The sequence below is a fragment of the Bacillus rossius genome, chromosome 17 (assembly GCF_032445375.1).
Source record: "Bacillus rossius redtenbacheri isolate Brsri chromosome 17, Brsri_v3, whole genome shotgun sequence".
In the NCBI taxonomy this organism is placed as follows: Eukaryota; Metazoa; Arthropoda; class Insecta; order Phasmatodea; family Bacillidae; genus Bacillus; species Bacillus rossius.
In genome coordinates this window covers 13,750,926-13,764,894 of record NC_086344.1, presented here as the reverse complement: position 1 = coordinate 13,764,894, position 13,969 = coordinate 13,750,926, and the positions used below count along the sequence as shown (strand labels likewise).

Sequence of the window (13,969 nt, the reverse complement as noted above, 5' to 3'; positions counted from 1 at the left end):
GTGGCGTTGTACGTGGTTGGCGTCGGAAGCGTGGAGGTGGTAAGGTGGCGTTGCGTGTGTTTGCCGTTGGTGTCGGAAGCGTGGAGGTGGTAAGGTGGCGTTGCGTGTGTTTGCCGTTGGCATCAGAAGTGTGGATGTGGTTGTGTGGCATTGTACGTGTTTGCCGTTGGCGTCGGAAGCGTGGAGGTGGTAAGGTGGCGTTGCGTGTGTTTGCCGTTGACGTCTGAAGCGTGGATGTGGTTGTGTGGCGTTTCACGTGTTTGCCGTTGGCGTCGGAGGCGTGATGGTGGTTGTGTGGCGTTGCAGCAGAAGATGGGGTTCGGGGTGTCTGGAGGCGGCGCGGTGGGCTACAGCAGCGGGCCGGGGCCGGGCCCCGGGAACGGGCCGGGCATGGGCCCGCCGGCGGTGGGCATGCACCACCACGCGGGGGGCATGGGGCCCCCGCCCCCCACCAGCAGCATGGGGCCCCCGGTGACGGCGGCCGCCCCCCAGCTGCCCAACAGCCATGGTCAGGAGGAGCCCATGCCCCCGCCCTCGGCGGCCGAGCTGGGCGCTGACGAGCCCGTCGTCACCACCGCCGCCTCCGCCCCTGGTGCGTCTCCAGTAGTGTTCAAGGAACTACTAGCGTAACAATGGACGGTCTCCGGGTAAGAGGTAACAAGTCAAGACTTCACTTTTTGCAGGAGAAACAAAAAAACTCTTAGATAAAAATTGAATTTAAATACTTAAATTTTTCTTGCATTATTCTTTTATTTACCAACATAGTTGCCAATGATTAAAAATGCATTACATATTCTAAGTATACTTAAGGGTTTAAGTGACACTTGTTCTCAAAAAAATAACCAAAATGTGACTTGTTACCTTTTACCCGGAGACCGTCCAATATAATTTTTTGGCGTGATAACGTCTTATAAATCGATGAACGCCAGCTGCACGAATGAAAAATGGTCACTTTCCGCCTGAGCCGAGTGTGCAAGAACCGGCCGACCACCGTGCGAGGAAATCTTCTATAATATCAAACAGGTTAAGGCGGGCTTTTTTCACTAATTGTCCGTGATTATATTTAAACAAATTATTTAAATTAAATTTTGCAAAAAACTGGAAATAATATTTGAAAATTAAAAAGTTATGCAATTAATCATCAATGTTTTCTTATGAAGTTATCACGTAGAATTATCGTCCGTAAACCAACTTTACAGACAACCCCCTTTTTTTCTCTCTCTCAATTTCTGAACATTGTGACAAATGTAGCTGGTTGCTGTGATTATCAATTTGAAGAAGGGTTTTTATTATTATTAATATTATTATTATTATTATTAATCTTCTCACTTGAAATCAATATTTATTTTCTATGAAGTATAGGAATTAATTCACCCTGCTTGTCTTCAGTTGACTTACTTGCATGTGTTGAAGTTTGTTTTAAAAAAAATTAGTTTTTTTTTTTTTTTTGTACTTTGATGCATAAATGGTAATATTAGTCCTACAGATACTTTTATATGTTTGCAAGTGGGGTCAGTCATGTCTCTGGTTCCTTACTCATTTCTGGCAGCGTGTGTTTTCTCCTCTCTCCGACGCCAATCACACAATCCGAACACCTCGCAAATTACGTTTGAAATATTTTCAATTAATTCCAAATTTTTACTTAGCAAGCTACCTTTGGTCAGTTCAAAAATCAAAGCCAAAAAAAAAGTCAATCAAAAAGCTACACTGTCGAACGGTGCCAACATTAGAATTCAAAACATCGTATAATATTTACCACCGACTATTAATTCTGCTACCATGAACATACAACTGTTGTACTCAAAGATTATTGGCTGTGTACTGGATGTTTCATTCACAATTTTATCATTGTCAATGGACTTCCCTAATATGATTATAGAAAAATCAAATATCAAAAAAATACACAACAATTTTGTTATACATTTTTAAAGTTGATAAATAACTACAAAACTACGCAATTAGTCTGGTGTCTGGATGTTAAAAACAATTTGCATAATTAAATTGGTATACACCAATAACATTCCTAAAAATAAATAACAATTTGTTGATAACTGAGAGAGAAATTATTATTAAAAAATTTTTTTTGCAACAAATTTCTTAAAATAGTTTTAAAAACATTTAAAACATCACAGATTTATTTGGATCTCCTTAAAATGTATTCTCTCGAAAGGAAAGTTTAACCACTGACTTTATAGACAGAAATGACACCAGTTTTCTTCTTTAATGTGTGTAATCACGATCGTTGCCAAAGCTTTCCAAATTGTTTCTCTTCCATGATCTGGCAAGAGTATTCATAGCCACGCTAATAATTCCAGCCGACCAACACCATAAAAACAATTTGAGCAGGCAGTACTTTGAGTTAATTGCATTGTATTTGAAGTATCGAAACTCACAAACTTGAGCTTCATCATTCTCACGAATAAGGAATATTTTTAAAACGAAAGCCAACTGTTTCACGAGGCTGAGCGTTGGTGCTCCCGAGCCTTCGTCTGCCTCGACACACACTTTGAGACCACGTGTCCCTGCTCGCGTCGGACGGCTTAACCCCCGCCGAGCCTGCCCGCCGAGTCGTTCTGGCACCGAGATCCGTGTGCGCGCCAGCTCCCAAGTCTGGCATAGCGTGGGTCATCACGACAGTTCACAAATACACTTTTAGTTCGCTCCATCCTAAGCGCCGTCCACTCGAGTAAGTTCAGCCTTTTCCTTTTAAAAACGTCTTTAAAACTTAGCTTACAAACATCACTAACTTTACACTTAAAATTTAAAAAAAAAAACACTAAACTAAAATAAACCATTTAACAAATAATAGTCTAGAATCATAAATGATCCAAGTAATTAAATTTACGAGGTAAAACCAACATTCGTAATGAGGCCAGGGAGCTTGCTTACCGAACCACCTCGGTGGGGAACTGTTGGAACCGAACGGGACGCCGGCAGGTCTGGCAGTGAAACGGGGTTTGTCCGCTCAGTCGCAGGCACCGCAACGAACGTGGCCCCTTCCGCCCCGGGCAGCGTGACGTCGGTGGTGACCACGGGGCCCGACGGCGCGCCCATCGACGAGGTCTCCCAGCAGTCCACGCTGTCCAACGCCTCCGCAGGTAACGACACCCCGGGGCGCAGTGCTGGGGGCTTGCGAGAGTCACTCATGCTCTCTGTCTTCTTGAATAGGCTTGGGAACTATGTTAAATCATTGGCAGGTATGTGCTGTGATTGCTTCAGTAGCAAACACCTGTCAATGAAAAGACAAATTTATTCATGTGTGTTAAATAGCCTGTTTAACGGCTGATTGCATCATTTTGTGCGTGCTGACTAAAGTAGCTAAAAGTTATTTTTCTTAATTTGCCATCTTGGGCACTTGCCTCCTTGGGAATGGTAACAAAATGGTCTCTAATCCTCAAGGTTAAGGGTTCAAGTGTGGCTTAATCGGACATACAAAGGTACATACAATCTCGGTAAGAGTCATTCCATATCAAATCAACCAAAGAAAAAATTAATTTAGAAACTTCATGTTTCAGATTTATATGATTTTTTTGTATTTTGATTATAAGAACTTAATACATTATAAATCCATTTTTTTTTTAAATTTATATCTTGAGTAGTTTTTTTGTATTAAATTTTTGAAAAATGCCAAGTGTATTTTGCCCCCCCCCCCCCCCCCCCCCCCTCCCTCAAAAACCTTGAAGTGGGGGCAAACGGGGGCAAAGAAAGTGCAATGTAATCAATTTTTAGATAATAAAACTGCTTAAATAGTACCATTTTCCACCTTGAAATACATGGGGGGGGGGGGGGATCGATGATTCTTTATAAAAAGGTATATTGCCCCCCCCCCCCCCCCCCTTTGGAAATTTAGTTGTTGCGCCCCTGCGTGCTTTGTATTAATCAAAGAACACTGGATGAATGTAAGGTAAGATTTGTTATCCGTGTTTTATAATTTGTAAAAAAATTTTAGTCTATAACAATAAAATTTGAATACTTTACTAAGTCAAAATTTGATGTAAAATTATGCTACTCTTCCTTGCTGCAACTATTTCTTAAGGCAGCATGGTATATAAACCAGAGCTAAATGAATTAATTAAAAACTGAAGGTTACTTGAAGACAAAACTTCTGCCTCGGTAATTTCGAACATTTAATTGCTGCGGAAGAAACAACGTTCGAGAATTGTCTTTTTGGGACGTCTGCTAATAAAGTTGGCAAATAACATTATGTAGGATTGTTGTTTTGCAGTTTTTCAATGTTGTCTTCCAAAAACCAATAACGTCCAACTGATGCTTAAAGCATTTATTCATCTACCATGCCCCCTTAAGCATCTACTAAACTTCTCATTTTTATTTACTCATGATCCCATTGATTCTCCACCTTGAAATTTGGCACAAATCTAACCAATATATGTAGGAATAACATACTTTTATTTAAAAAAAAATCGAAAATGGTGTTTTTTAGAAATTCAATATTAAAAATTTTGAAAACAAATAAACATTATTTTTTTTTCCGAAGTTGGTCATGTTACATATCAAATTGAAGCCCATTCAATGACCTTTAAAATGAGCTGTCAAACAGCCTTTTAGCACCATTATATGGAAACCTACAAGTATTTGAGTGATCCAAAACATTGCTAAAATTGGCTATTTTTGCAATTTTCAAAAATTTATACAAAAAGAACTACTCAAAATTTTTTTTTAGAAAAAATAGTTTTATAATGTATTTAGTTGATATTACCAATATACAAAAAAAACGTGAAAATCTAAGGTGTAGAGGTTAAAGCCTCTGGTTGATTTCATATGGAATGACCCGTAAACCTTATTAATGCATTTTCCAAAGTAGCATGTGGCATTTGCATAAGTTCAAAATTGGTACCCGGTACCTAGCATTTTTTGTTTTTTGGAATTTTTGGTAAACCATTACAAAAGCAGCAGAACACAGTTATCTAATGGCACCGTCACCATAAGTTCAGGTCGATGATGTAAAGCGTGCAATGTATGTGATGCCAGCCTGCTTCATCCTCGGCTCTGCTATCTTGGAGCTCAGAACTTGCAAAATGGTTCCAGCTGCTTTGCTTTGTTTTGCAGTAATCCTCCGAAGTTTGATTTATCACCAAGTGGAAGGGAGTAAAATAAACTCTTTAGTAACAAGCACCAAAACAAAAATTTTCCCTATTTAATAAATTAAAATTATATTTTCCTTTTTATCTATAAACCTGCATAATTTGTATCTTTTGAGGAGTCCCTCAATATCAGTTTTTTTTCATACAAATATGAATATCAGATTATTCACGAATACAAATATTGAATTCGATTAGTAAGAATAAGAATTATAATGCCACTAAAAAAAAAAATCTCTTGTCATGTAACAACTTCGGAGAATTATGTAATAATACTAAAGTGAAAGATTGCTTAATTTAAATTAGCTACAATGATTATATGGAAAATGTTTATTAGAATTTTTAATATGAAAAAATTATTTTTTATTTTTGCAGTTAACCTAACCTAACCTCACCTCATCACCTCAACCAACCTACCAACCCACTTTATTTCAGTTCCTATTCGCCTTATTTTCATGAACCGTGATCCTTTGTAATATATTTTACGAAAAAGTGTTATCTTTTATTTAAAATGATGTATGACCATATTAGTGATTGAATGAGCTCATATTTACATATTTAAACTTTAGTTATTTGAGTTTTCGTTGTTAACGGCAGTCAGGTAAATTGTATTTTATATCAGCAATGTTACACAATTTTTGCTAATTTCATCTTGAATGTTAAACCATTATTTACGTTTTTCGTATACTTTTGAGTGGCAATGTCTGTTTCGTCATAGATGTACACAGCAAATAAGATGCTACTATATCACATGGTGTTAGTTTGTGATCTGTAAAAAATTCTGTTCTTTTTTAAAGTGGAGAAAAAATTAGTTTCCTGGAAGAGTGTGGGAAAATATAATACAATACAGACATATCATGGTAATGAAAGACATCTTACCTAAATTGTGTTTAATGAACTTTTTGTATGTCCCTTTGTTTTCATTTATGTTGGTTGATTTTCTAACATCTAGAAACAAACACATTGTATATATTTGTCCTGGTTAATGCCAGACAATAGGAGTTGGTGTGCTGCTTCCTTTTCAAAATACCAATTTTATTTAGGAACCATAATATTAAAATAAAATAAAATGCTAAGTTGATATCCTGGCTTAAAAGAATTCCAGCCTTTTATCCTGCAGAGCATTCAAGCATAACACACCATAAAGCACCGAAATGCAACTATAACCATGAAATTAATCAGTATTTTTTATCAAAAATGTAATATTTTAATGTAGAGATGGACGAGTTGAGGTTTTTTGGCGTCGAGTCGAGCCGAGTTTAGCAATTCATATTTCGAGTCGAGTCGAGTTCGAGCCACAAAACTTTTGAAGGGGTCGAGTCAGTTCGAATTTCAGAATTTTATATTTTTTTGCATCAAATATGATAAATAAAATATTACTACACATCCATTGATATAAGAATTGTGTATCCAAGATGCTTCTGCACTATTTAAACATTTTAAATGATTAATTAGCAAATCATTGTTATTCAAATATAAAAAACTAAGCTTATGTGGTCTACCGTGTTTCGATTTATTCTCCATGTAAAATCCACTTAATATTTGTATCAGTATTTACTTTTACCGAAATTCCGAAATTCGTATGCCGTTGTTTTTGGCTTCTCACTAGTCAGTGTTGCAAACGTCGAGTTATATAACTTCTCAATGTAAATACACTTTTCGCGGCAAGATTATTCGCCCGGAACTGTTACAACTACAAGAATATCAATATGTTTAATAATTAAATATTTCATGCATTTGATTTGGCGATCAGTAAGTGATTGCCAAATAAAATGCATGAGCGTTATTATTATTATTATATTTTATTCAAACAAAAAGAAAGTAATTTAATCTTAAACGTTATTGACATGCAGCGCTGCTTAGCGGAGCACAGCTTCTCACGCTTCACGGCTTGGTGTTATTTACTAAATATTATAATATAATTATTTAGTGTTTTTATTTTTAGGTTACGGAAATCTCTTGTTTATACGAGTTATTATAAACTGGGCACGATAAACGTGATGATTATTAATACATGTGCGTTTTGGTACAAATTTTTCTTCAGTGAAAATCCATTGATGTATCTTGTAAACAAATGCGGTAGGTACCGTATTTGAAGTAAACACAGGATGTAAAACAAAACGAAAACAGTGCACGCTGTTTTCCAAGCCTTTTTTATATATAAAATGGTCATGTGACATAATTTTGTCCTATAAACTGTCGCCACTATCGACAAAATCAATTACGACGTCACGTTCATAAATGAAGGTAGGCCTAGGTTTGGTTGCACTTGTACCTATTATAGCGCCGTAGCACGGTAGCGGGCAAGGTTAGGTTTGCACGGGATTTGTTTTGTTTGAAGGTCATTATCAATTCATGCTGTATTAATGACTTGGCGAAAACGTTAAGACAACCTATAATAAAGTGCTATAATGTCACGATGCTGGTACTTAACTCGAAACGTGTTTCGAGTCTCGAACTTGATAAAATATGTGACTCTGTTTTCGAGTCGAGTCAATCTGACCCAACTCGGCTCAGCTCGACTCGATAAACCAAGACTCGACCCATCTCTATTTTAATGTATTAATTTCATTGAATGTAATTTATTCATCATGAAGTTATTACCAAAGTATACATACTAAATAAATAGTCTTAAAAAAATTCATTCTTTTTTTTTCTTGCAACCGTTCTTACACACAAATACTTCCCAATTTCTTTTTATTGTTCTGAGTAATTTGTCATACGCGTGCATGTTATAAATTATGACGTTTGAAAAGTGCAGTGTGTGCAGTCGAATGAAAATGTCCTGGGTTGTAAGCATCATAAAAATATTTGTGTATTTGCTCAAGGATATTTGGAATAGTTTTTAGTGTTTTTGTTTTTTCTTAATTTATATTATTCATTAAGCTTCTTTAATTTATTGCATTCGATAGTGTGGACTCAATGTTCAGTGTAAAAGTGTTTTTTTTTTAATTTTTAATAATGTAGTGTGACAACACGAGTAAATTGCAAAACCGGCCTATTGCTGAATTTTGTTCGTGTATAAAATAAAATAAATAAATGAATGAATAGATCTGCGTGAATAGACACTGATGTGTTCTTCTCCGTGGTGAATGAGTGGAAGCTGGCGTGTGACACGGCCGGTGTCCGTGTAGCGTGGAGGGTCGTGTCGGTGCGTGTCGCAGCGTCCGGGGAGGACCCCAGCTGCACGCCCAAGTCGCGCAAGGACGGCGGCGCGGTGGGCGGCTACCACAGCCACCCGGCGACCCCTCAGAGCACGGTGGCCTCTCCCGGCGCGGCCAGCATGACGTCCGTGCACGAGGACTACGGCGAGGTGAACAGCCCCAGCTGGCCGCGCACGCCCGCCAGCCCGGTAAGCCACGGCGCTCCCTCCCTCTCTCTCGCCCGTGTGTGTGCCGTGTGTGTGTTTTGGCCTGCCGGCAGGGGTGGGATTGCACCGAGTTGTTGTTTATTTACAGGTGTTTAACAGCCATGTGCACCAAGACCCATACCGAGCCAAGGTCACTACCATCATGCTCAGTTATTTATACTACGCTCTTTTTATTATCTCTCTCTATCTCTTTTTTGCTGTTGTGGCTTCTCCCGGTACTAACGTGGCTGTGCATCCTCCGTCCCGCCTCCCATGTGTTTAGCGTCGGTGTGTGTGTTCGGGACCGAGCGCCGGCTCTCTCTCTCTCTCTCTCTCTCTCTCTCTCTCTCTCTCCGCTCCCGCATGCTGGCGGCTTCTTTCCCCACCTGCGCTTCCCCGCCTGCGATCTGCTGCATGCCTCTCTTGTTTTTTGTCTGTGCTTGTTGGTTCACCTGTGTCCTCGGCGCTCCTCTCGTAGGGATCTTCGCGTGACCGTACCGGCAAGGTTTCACTGAACTGTCGAAAGAACTGGGAAACTACAAAAAAAAATGAACGAATGCTTCCGAAAGCGCTCATAAGGTTTTTAAGATAACGTTAAAAAAAAAGTAGATTTCAAATATTGGTCGAGTCTACAGCAGTAAAATAAAGGTTATTTTCTGCTATTCCCATAGTTGATACACCACAAAAGAAAATATATATACATATACACAGGTAATTTGAATCTGTTTCACCACCTGCCTTCTAAAGAAGGCTGGCTTAATGTCACGGCATGTAATAGTTCCATCTTTCTTATAATTAGAGACAAGATTTTATGTTTTTATTTTTAGTCTAATTTCGTTTTTAAAACAGAAGATTTCTGTGTTATTGTTATTATTTTTAGAAAAGCTATTTTGTAATGCCTACTCCACCAAAATAATAGTAATATTTATATGCTTCATTTTTAGGATAAAATAATTTTTAATAAAGTGATCTAAAACAGATACATTCAGAAAAATAAAAATAAATTAGCGGGCATAAAAGTAATTCAATAAGAAAATGCACAATAAAACAAATTTAATTAAATATCTGATACATTTACTTTGGCACAATTTATTGTCCATAAATGACATTCCTTGGATTTCAAGCATGGGGAAGATTATTTTATTTTATGGTTTGATTTAAGTTTTGGTTATATGCTACTTAATTCCTTGGTATAACTTGCGTTTCGATGCTGTATAGTGTATTACATGCATTTTGTTGTGCATGCTTTTCTGTGTTACTTCGGTTTTATCGCAATTCACCAAATAATCTTGTCTCTACTTATAATGTGATTCTCTAACCTCCAGGCCTGTTTAATCGACACTTTTGTATGTTGCGTTGTGCAATTTTAGTACCTGAAGAGTATAGGAACAAGAGCAGCAGATACTGTACATGTGGTCTGCCCAATGACATAAATACACTATTACTAGTATAGCCTCATTAGATTATTTTTAAATAAAAATTGTTCTGAGCTTGCAGTGTTCTTTTGATGTTGTCATCTGGGCTAGTTCTTCGTTGTGAATGATATACCAAAGGAAACTTGTCTATCTGTATTAAAAAAAAAAAAGTTTATTGAAACATTTGCAATTTTATCACGAGACTTTCAAAGTCGGAATGATAGTTTGCCTTGTCATGGGTCGAAAAAAGATCAAGTGTTAACTCTTTTCGGAGAACATGCAGAGATATTATTTTGCCCTTCACTAGTACCTTTGTTATTAGGGAAATGTCCACGTAAATCTTATTATTGGATCAGTTCTATTACATAAATCAGTTACTTCCAATTGATTCCGATGGAGTTGAAGTATTCAGAATCGAATGTATATATCATTCATTCCCCTGTAGCAAAATCTAAAGTTTTGGGTATCATAATATTTTAATAGGAGTACCAAAGTTTATTCCTTGATAAGTAATATTTTTATGATTAATTAGGGTTTTCTGACTAATTAGGGTTGCATCTGATAAATTTTGTAGGAAATTTTCAAATTCCTACTGGCCAAAGTTTTGAAAAAAAGTTGTTGATTTATGCAAGATAACTTTTGCTATTTTTACTTATTTTGTAAAATAGAAATATACATTATTTCTAAGGTTGCAGTATTTTTTATGGGTTATTGTCTATTAAAAACAGCATCAATACACACATGTATCATGGGGCTGACTACTGCAATTGTACTGTCGATGTACGTAGCTGTATACATTTAATTTTTTTTTTAAGTAATAAGGTCATATGTAATTTCTTTGGTAAAATAACAAACGTGATCTTGTCCAAAACACATTTTAGAGTACAGACCCATCAGTCAAATTTTGTAGCTATTGGTAATAGAAATTTAAAAAAACTGATCAACAGCGATTTTTTTTTTTATCTCTATAGCAGCTGTATTTTCAAAAACTTAATTTGCCACCAGTTTGGGAAAAGACAGCTATGACACAGAATTTATTATGATACAGCTTGCAATTGATCCACCATCGAAGTTTTTGGTTTTGGCACTTGGATCACTATTGCTAATCAAGCACCATCCAATTACCATTGTACAGTTGCAGTTTATATTTAACAAACCTCGGTAAAATGTCCAGAATAGTCATTGTGCAAAGGATTCTCCTTTGCTTATAGAGCGTTACCTCGGTGAGAAGAGGCGCCTGGTTGGGAGAAACAGTTGTCCTGTTTCTATTGTCGGGTCGCAGAAATGTGATACTTATTCTGTAGGTGATACAAAAAATAGATGAGAGACTAAAAATCAAGCAAGTAGTTATTTATCATTCATGGGTTCTTGTTATATTTCATAAGCATAGGCAAATAAAAGATAGTAAAAGCTTGTTTTTCTTTCTTCTCTCGAATGCATGCTAGTTTGTGTTAAGAAGAGCTATTTTTTTTTTTTTTTTTTTTTTGGTGTGTGGGGAGGCGCGAGGCAAACTTTTTGTGTTGGCCAAGATGATTGCGGGAGCTGTGAAATAAAACATCGGAAGTAATGGAGGAAGTGCACGCAATCCATCCATCGCTCTGTATTATCTACCAGCAGAACTTGTTAGTAGGAGGAGCGTGCAGGTTCTGGAACAAGTGTCGGATCAGGCGGGTAGCTACTGCGGGGGTGTACATCCTATAGATGTTGGCGTAGTCTTAAGGTGTAAAAAAGTGTCAAGTAGTATAGTTTGTCCTATTTATTGTATTATTCATCAATCGAGAATGGAAGTTTTCGACGTAATAAGCTAAATTTTCCAGGGGCTGTGGAAACAAAATGGCTGAACTGATAGTAATGTCCAAGCCTTAAACTCAACTACCATTTTCTCTTTCTCTCTCCCGATCTCCCTCCCCCTAATGTTTCAGCACTATCTAGCTGCTCCTTTTTAAAGCCTACCTTCTGATGTGACAGCTTTCTGAAAGGACGTAACTGCAATATTTACGAGCTATCTCAAAAATCCATTCAAGTTAACTGAAAAAATTTACTGCGTGCCAAAGGATCCAAATTTTAAAACATACTCACAAAATAAATTGTTTTGGCTTTCTCAGCTCTCTTGATCTGTTCTCGAGATAAAGCGATTTCTCTTGGTGACTGGCTATTGGATCCCCTTCTACTGGTAATTGGAGAGGGTTTTTTGCCCCTCCCATTGGTAGAGCCTGAGAGCGACTTTAACCCCTAAAGTCCACGTACATGTACAATTATTTAGATATAAATTTATATGATACTAGCATAACCTGTTAGACGTCCTGCCAGATATATGGTATTCCATTTTAAACACACTCACCAATTACAATCACTATTTGTTATTTAGGATTTAAGACAGTAAAAATCACAATATACCAATTTTCATGGTGATCGGTTGAATGGAATAAAAGTTGATGCACTGAAGTGCCATCTGGCAAAGAGTTATAATAAAATAGATTGCATAAAAACTTTTTTAATGAAAAACACTCGATGTGCCAATTTCATGGCGATCACTCGAACAGTGTCGGAGTTTATCTAAGTCATACATACCAACATCCTATTTTTTTATTTATATATATATATATATAATGATACACATGTATGTATATATCAATTTTATTGTATCCTATCTTTAACAGCCACAAAATCAGATCCATTCAAAGTTATTTCCTTTCCCCGATACTTCTTCCCTAATCTTTTCATTCTTTCTCCTTCACATATCTCCAGTTCGTGGTTGTTTTGCATCATTGTGGCGTTTGTTTTCCACGAGTTACGTCAAGGACTTCCCCCTTGTCCCGCGAATCCTCTGCATGCGGTTACCGCGGGCTCATCGTCTGGTGTCGAGATGATCTAGAGAAGGTGGGGGTTACGTTGGTATTCTCAAAGAAGCTTGTGATGTCGCCTGCTGTTGCAGGGAATTGTATATGACGTCATGTCGGACATTTCTGGTTCCGAAGTTTTATTACTGGTGACACCTCTGTTGCCTTTTTTTTCTTTTAATTATTTTTTTTTAAATTCTGAGTGGGTGTATTTGGCTGCAAACTGTTGGAAGCCTGCTATGTTTTTTTTATACACTTGCTTTAGTCGCTAACCTGGATAGGAAGGAGTGCTTTCCTAAACAGTCATATCGTATCTGCTGACCAAGCTGTTGCTGGGATAGGGTTTTACTTGTTGAATATTGTTCGGCGTGATTCGTGCCGGTTTTCACAATACCACTTTCAAACAATAACTGTGCTGTGCATTGCAAAGAGAATGGTACTAAAGGAATAAAGTATGAAATACACAAATACGTGTTTCACCTCTTACATTTAGACCACAACCAAAAATAGTTTTTGTTCAGAATAAGCCTTGCATCAGACTTTTAAAAGAATAATTTTTAACCATATTTCATGAAATACGTAAGAAGTTTTTTTGAAAACTGTTCCTTGATAACGTCATGACGGAGTTTCATTGTATGTGTTTCTGAGTGTTTCACTGTTTGTAAATGTTAACTTTGGAACAAAAACGTGCAATAACTATCTCTGACTTTGTGTTTGAAAGTGAAGTGTAAAATGACTAAATCACGCCTTATACAGACTGCATACAGTCCACAATACTTTTATTTCCAGCAACCTTTTGATAACTTGCATCTTGTTTCTTGATGCCTCACTTTAGTTTATTGCTGCACATTATAGTTTTCTAGTACAAAATTTGGCATGTTCCTGCAAGTAGAGAAATGTATTATTAAATTTTTGATTTTATAAATATGTGATCCTTTAATGTAAAAAATGTCAAAAGAAAATTTTGTTTTAAAAACCTGAAATTAGTTTTTGCGGTATTTCTTATCCTGTTGTAACATTTAACACACAAAGCCCTATTCCAGATTAAGGGCGGGTCATTAGGTAGGCACAACTCAAATGAGTGAGTTTTACCCTTTTTTATCGCATAAATAAAACCTCTCGTGTAAACGTTGCATGATATTTTTGGTCCCACTATTAGATTATTCCGAGCGCTTTGTGTAGGTATTTTTTCTGTATAAAACAATGTATTTTAAATTAGAAATCTAATATTTATTCAGACATAACCATTTACTTATTTAATTAACA

At 37.0% G+C, this 13,969-nt stretch overlaps 1 protein-coding gene across 6 annotated transcripts in view; it reads left to right on the top strand.

Moving 5' to 3' along the window:
• LOC134540715 (trithorax group protein osa-like) overlaps positions 1-13,969 on the top strand; it is a 294,594-nt gene that overhangs the window by 220,359 nt on the left and 60,266 nt on the right. For 3 of the 6 annotated variants that reach the window (XM_063383603.1, XM_063383601.1, XM_063383607.1), the window contains exons 9-12: positions 307-592; positions 2,970-3,098; positions 8,264-8,451; positions 8,558-8,599. In XM_063383603.1, the coding sequence (XP_063239673.1) occupies positions 307-592; positions 2,970-3,098; positions 8,264-8,451; positions 8,558-8,599 (645 nt within the window). The remainder of the gene's footprint in view (positions 1-306; positions 593-2,969; positions 3,099-8,263; positions 8,452-8,557; positions 8,600-13,969) is intronic. The other 3 variants (XM_063383606.1, XM_063383605.1, XM_063383602.1) reach the window with 2 other exon arrangements.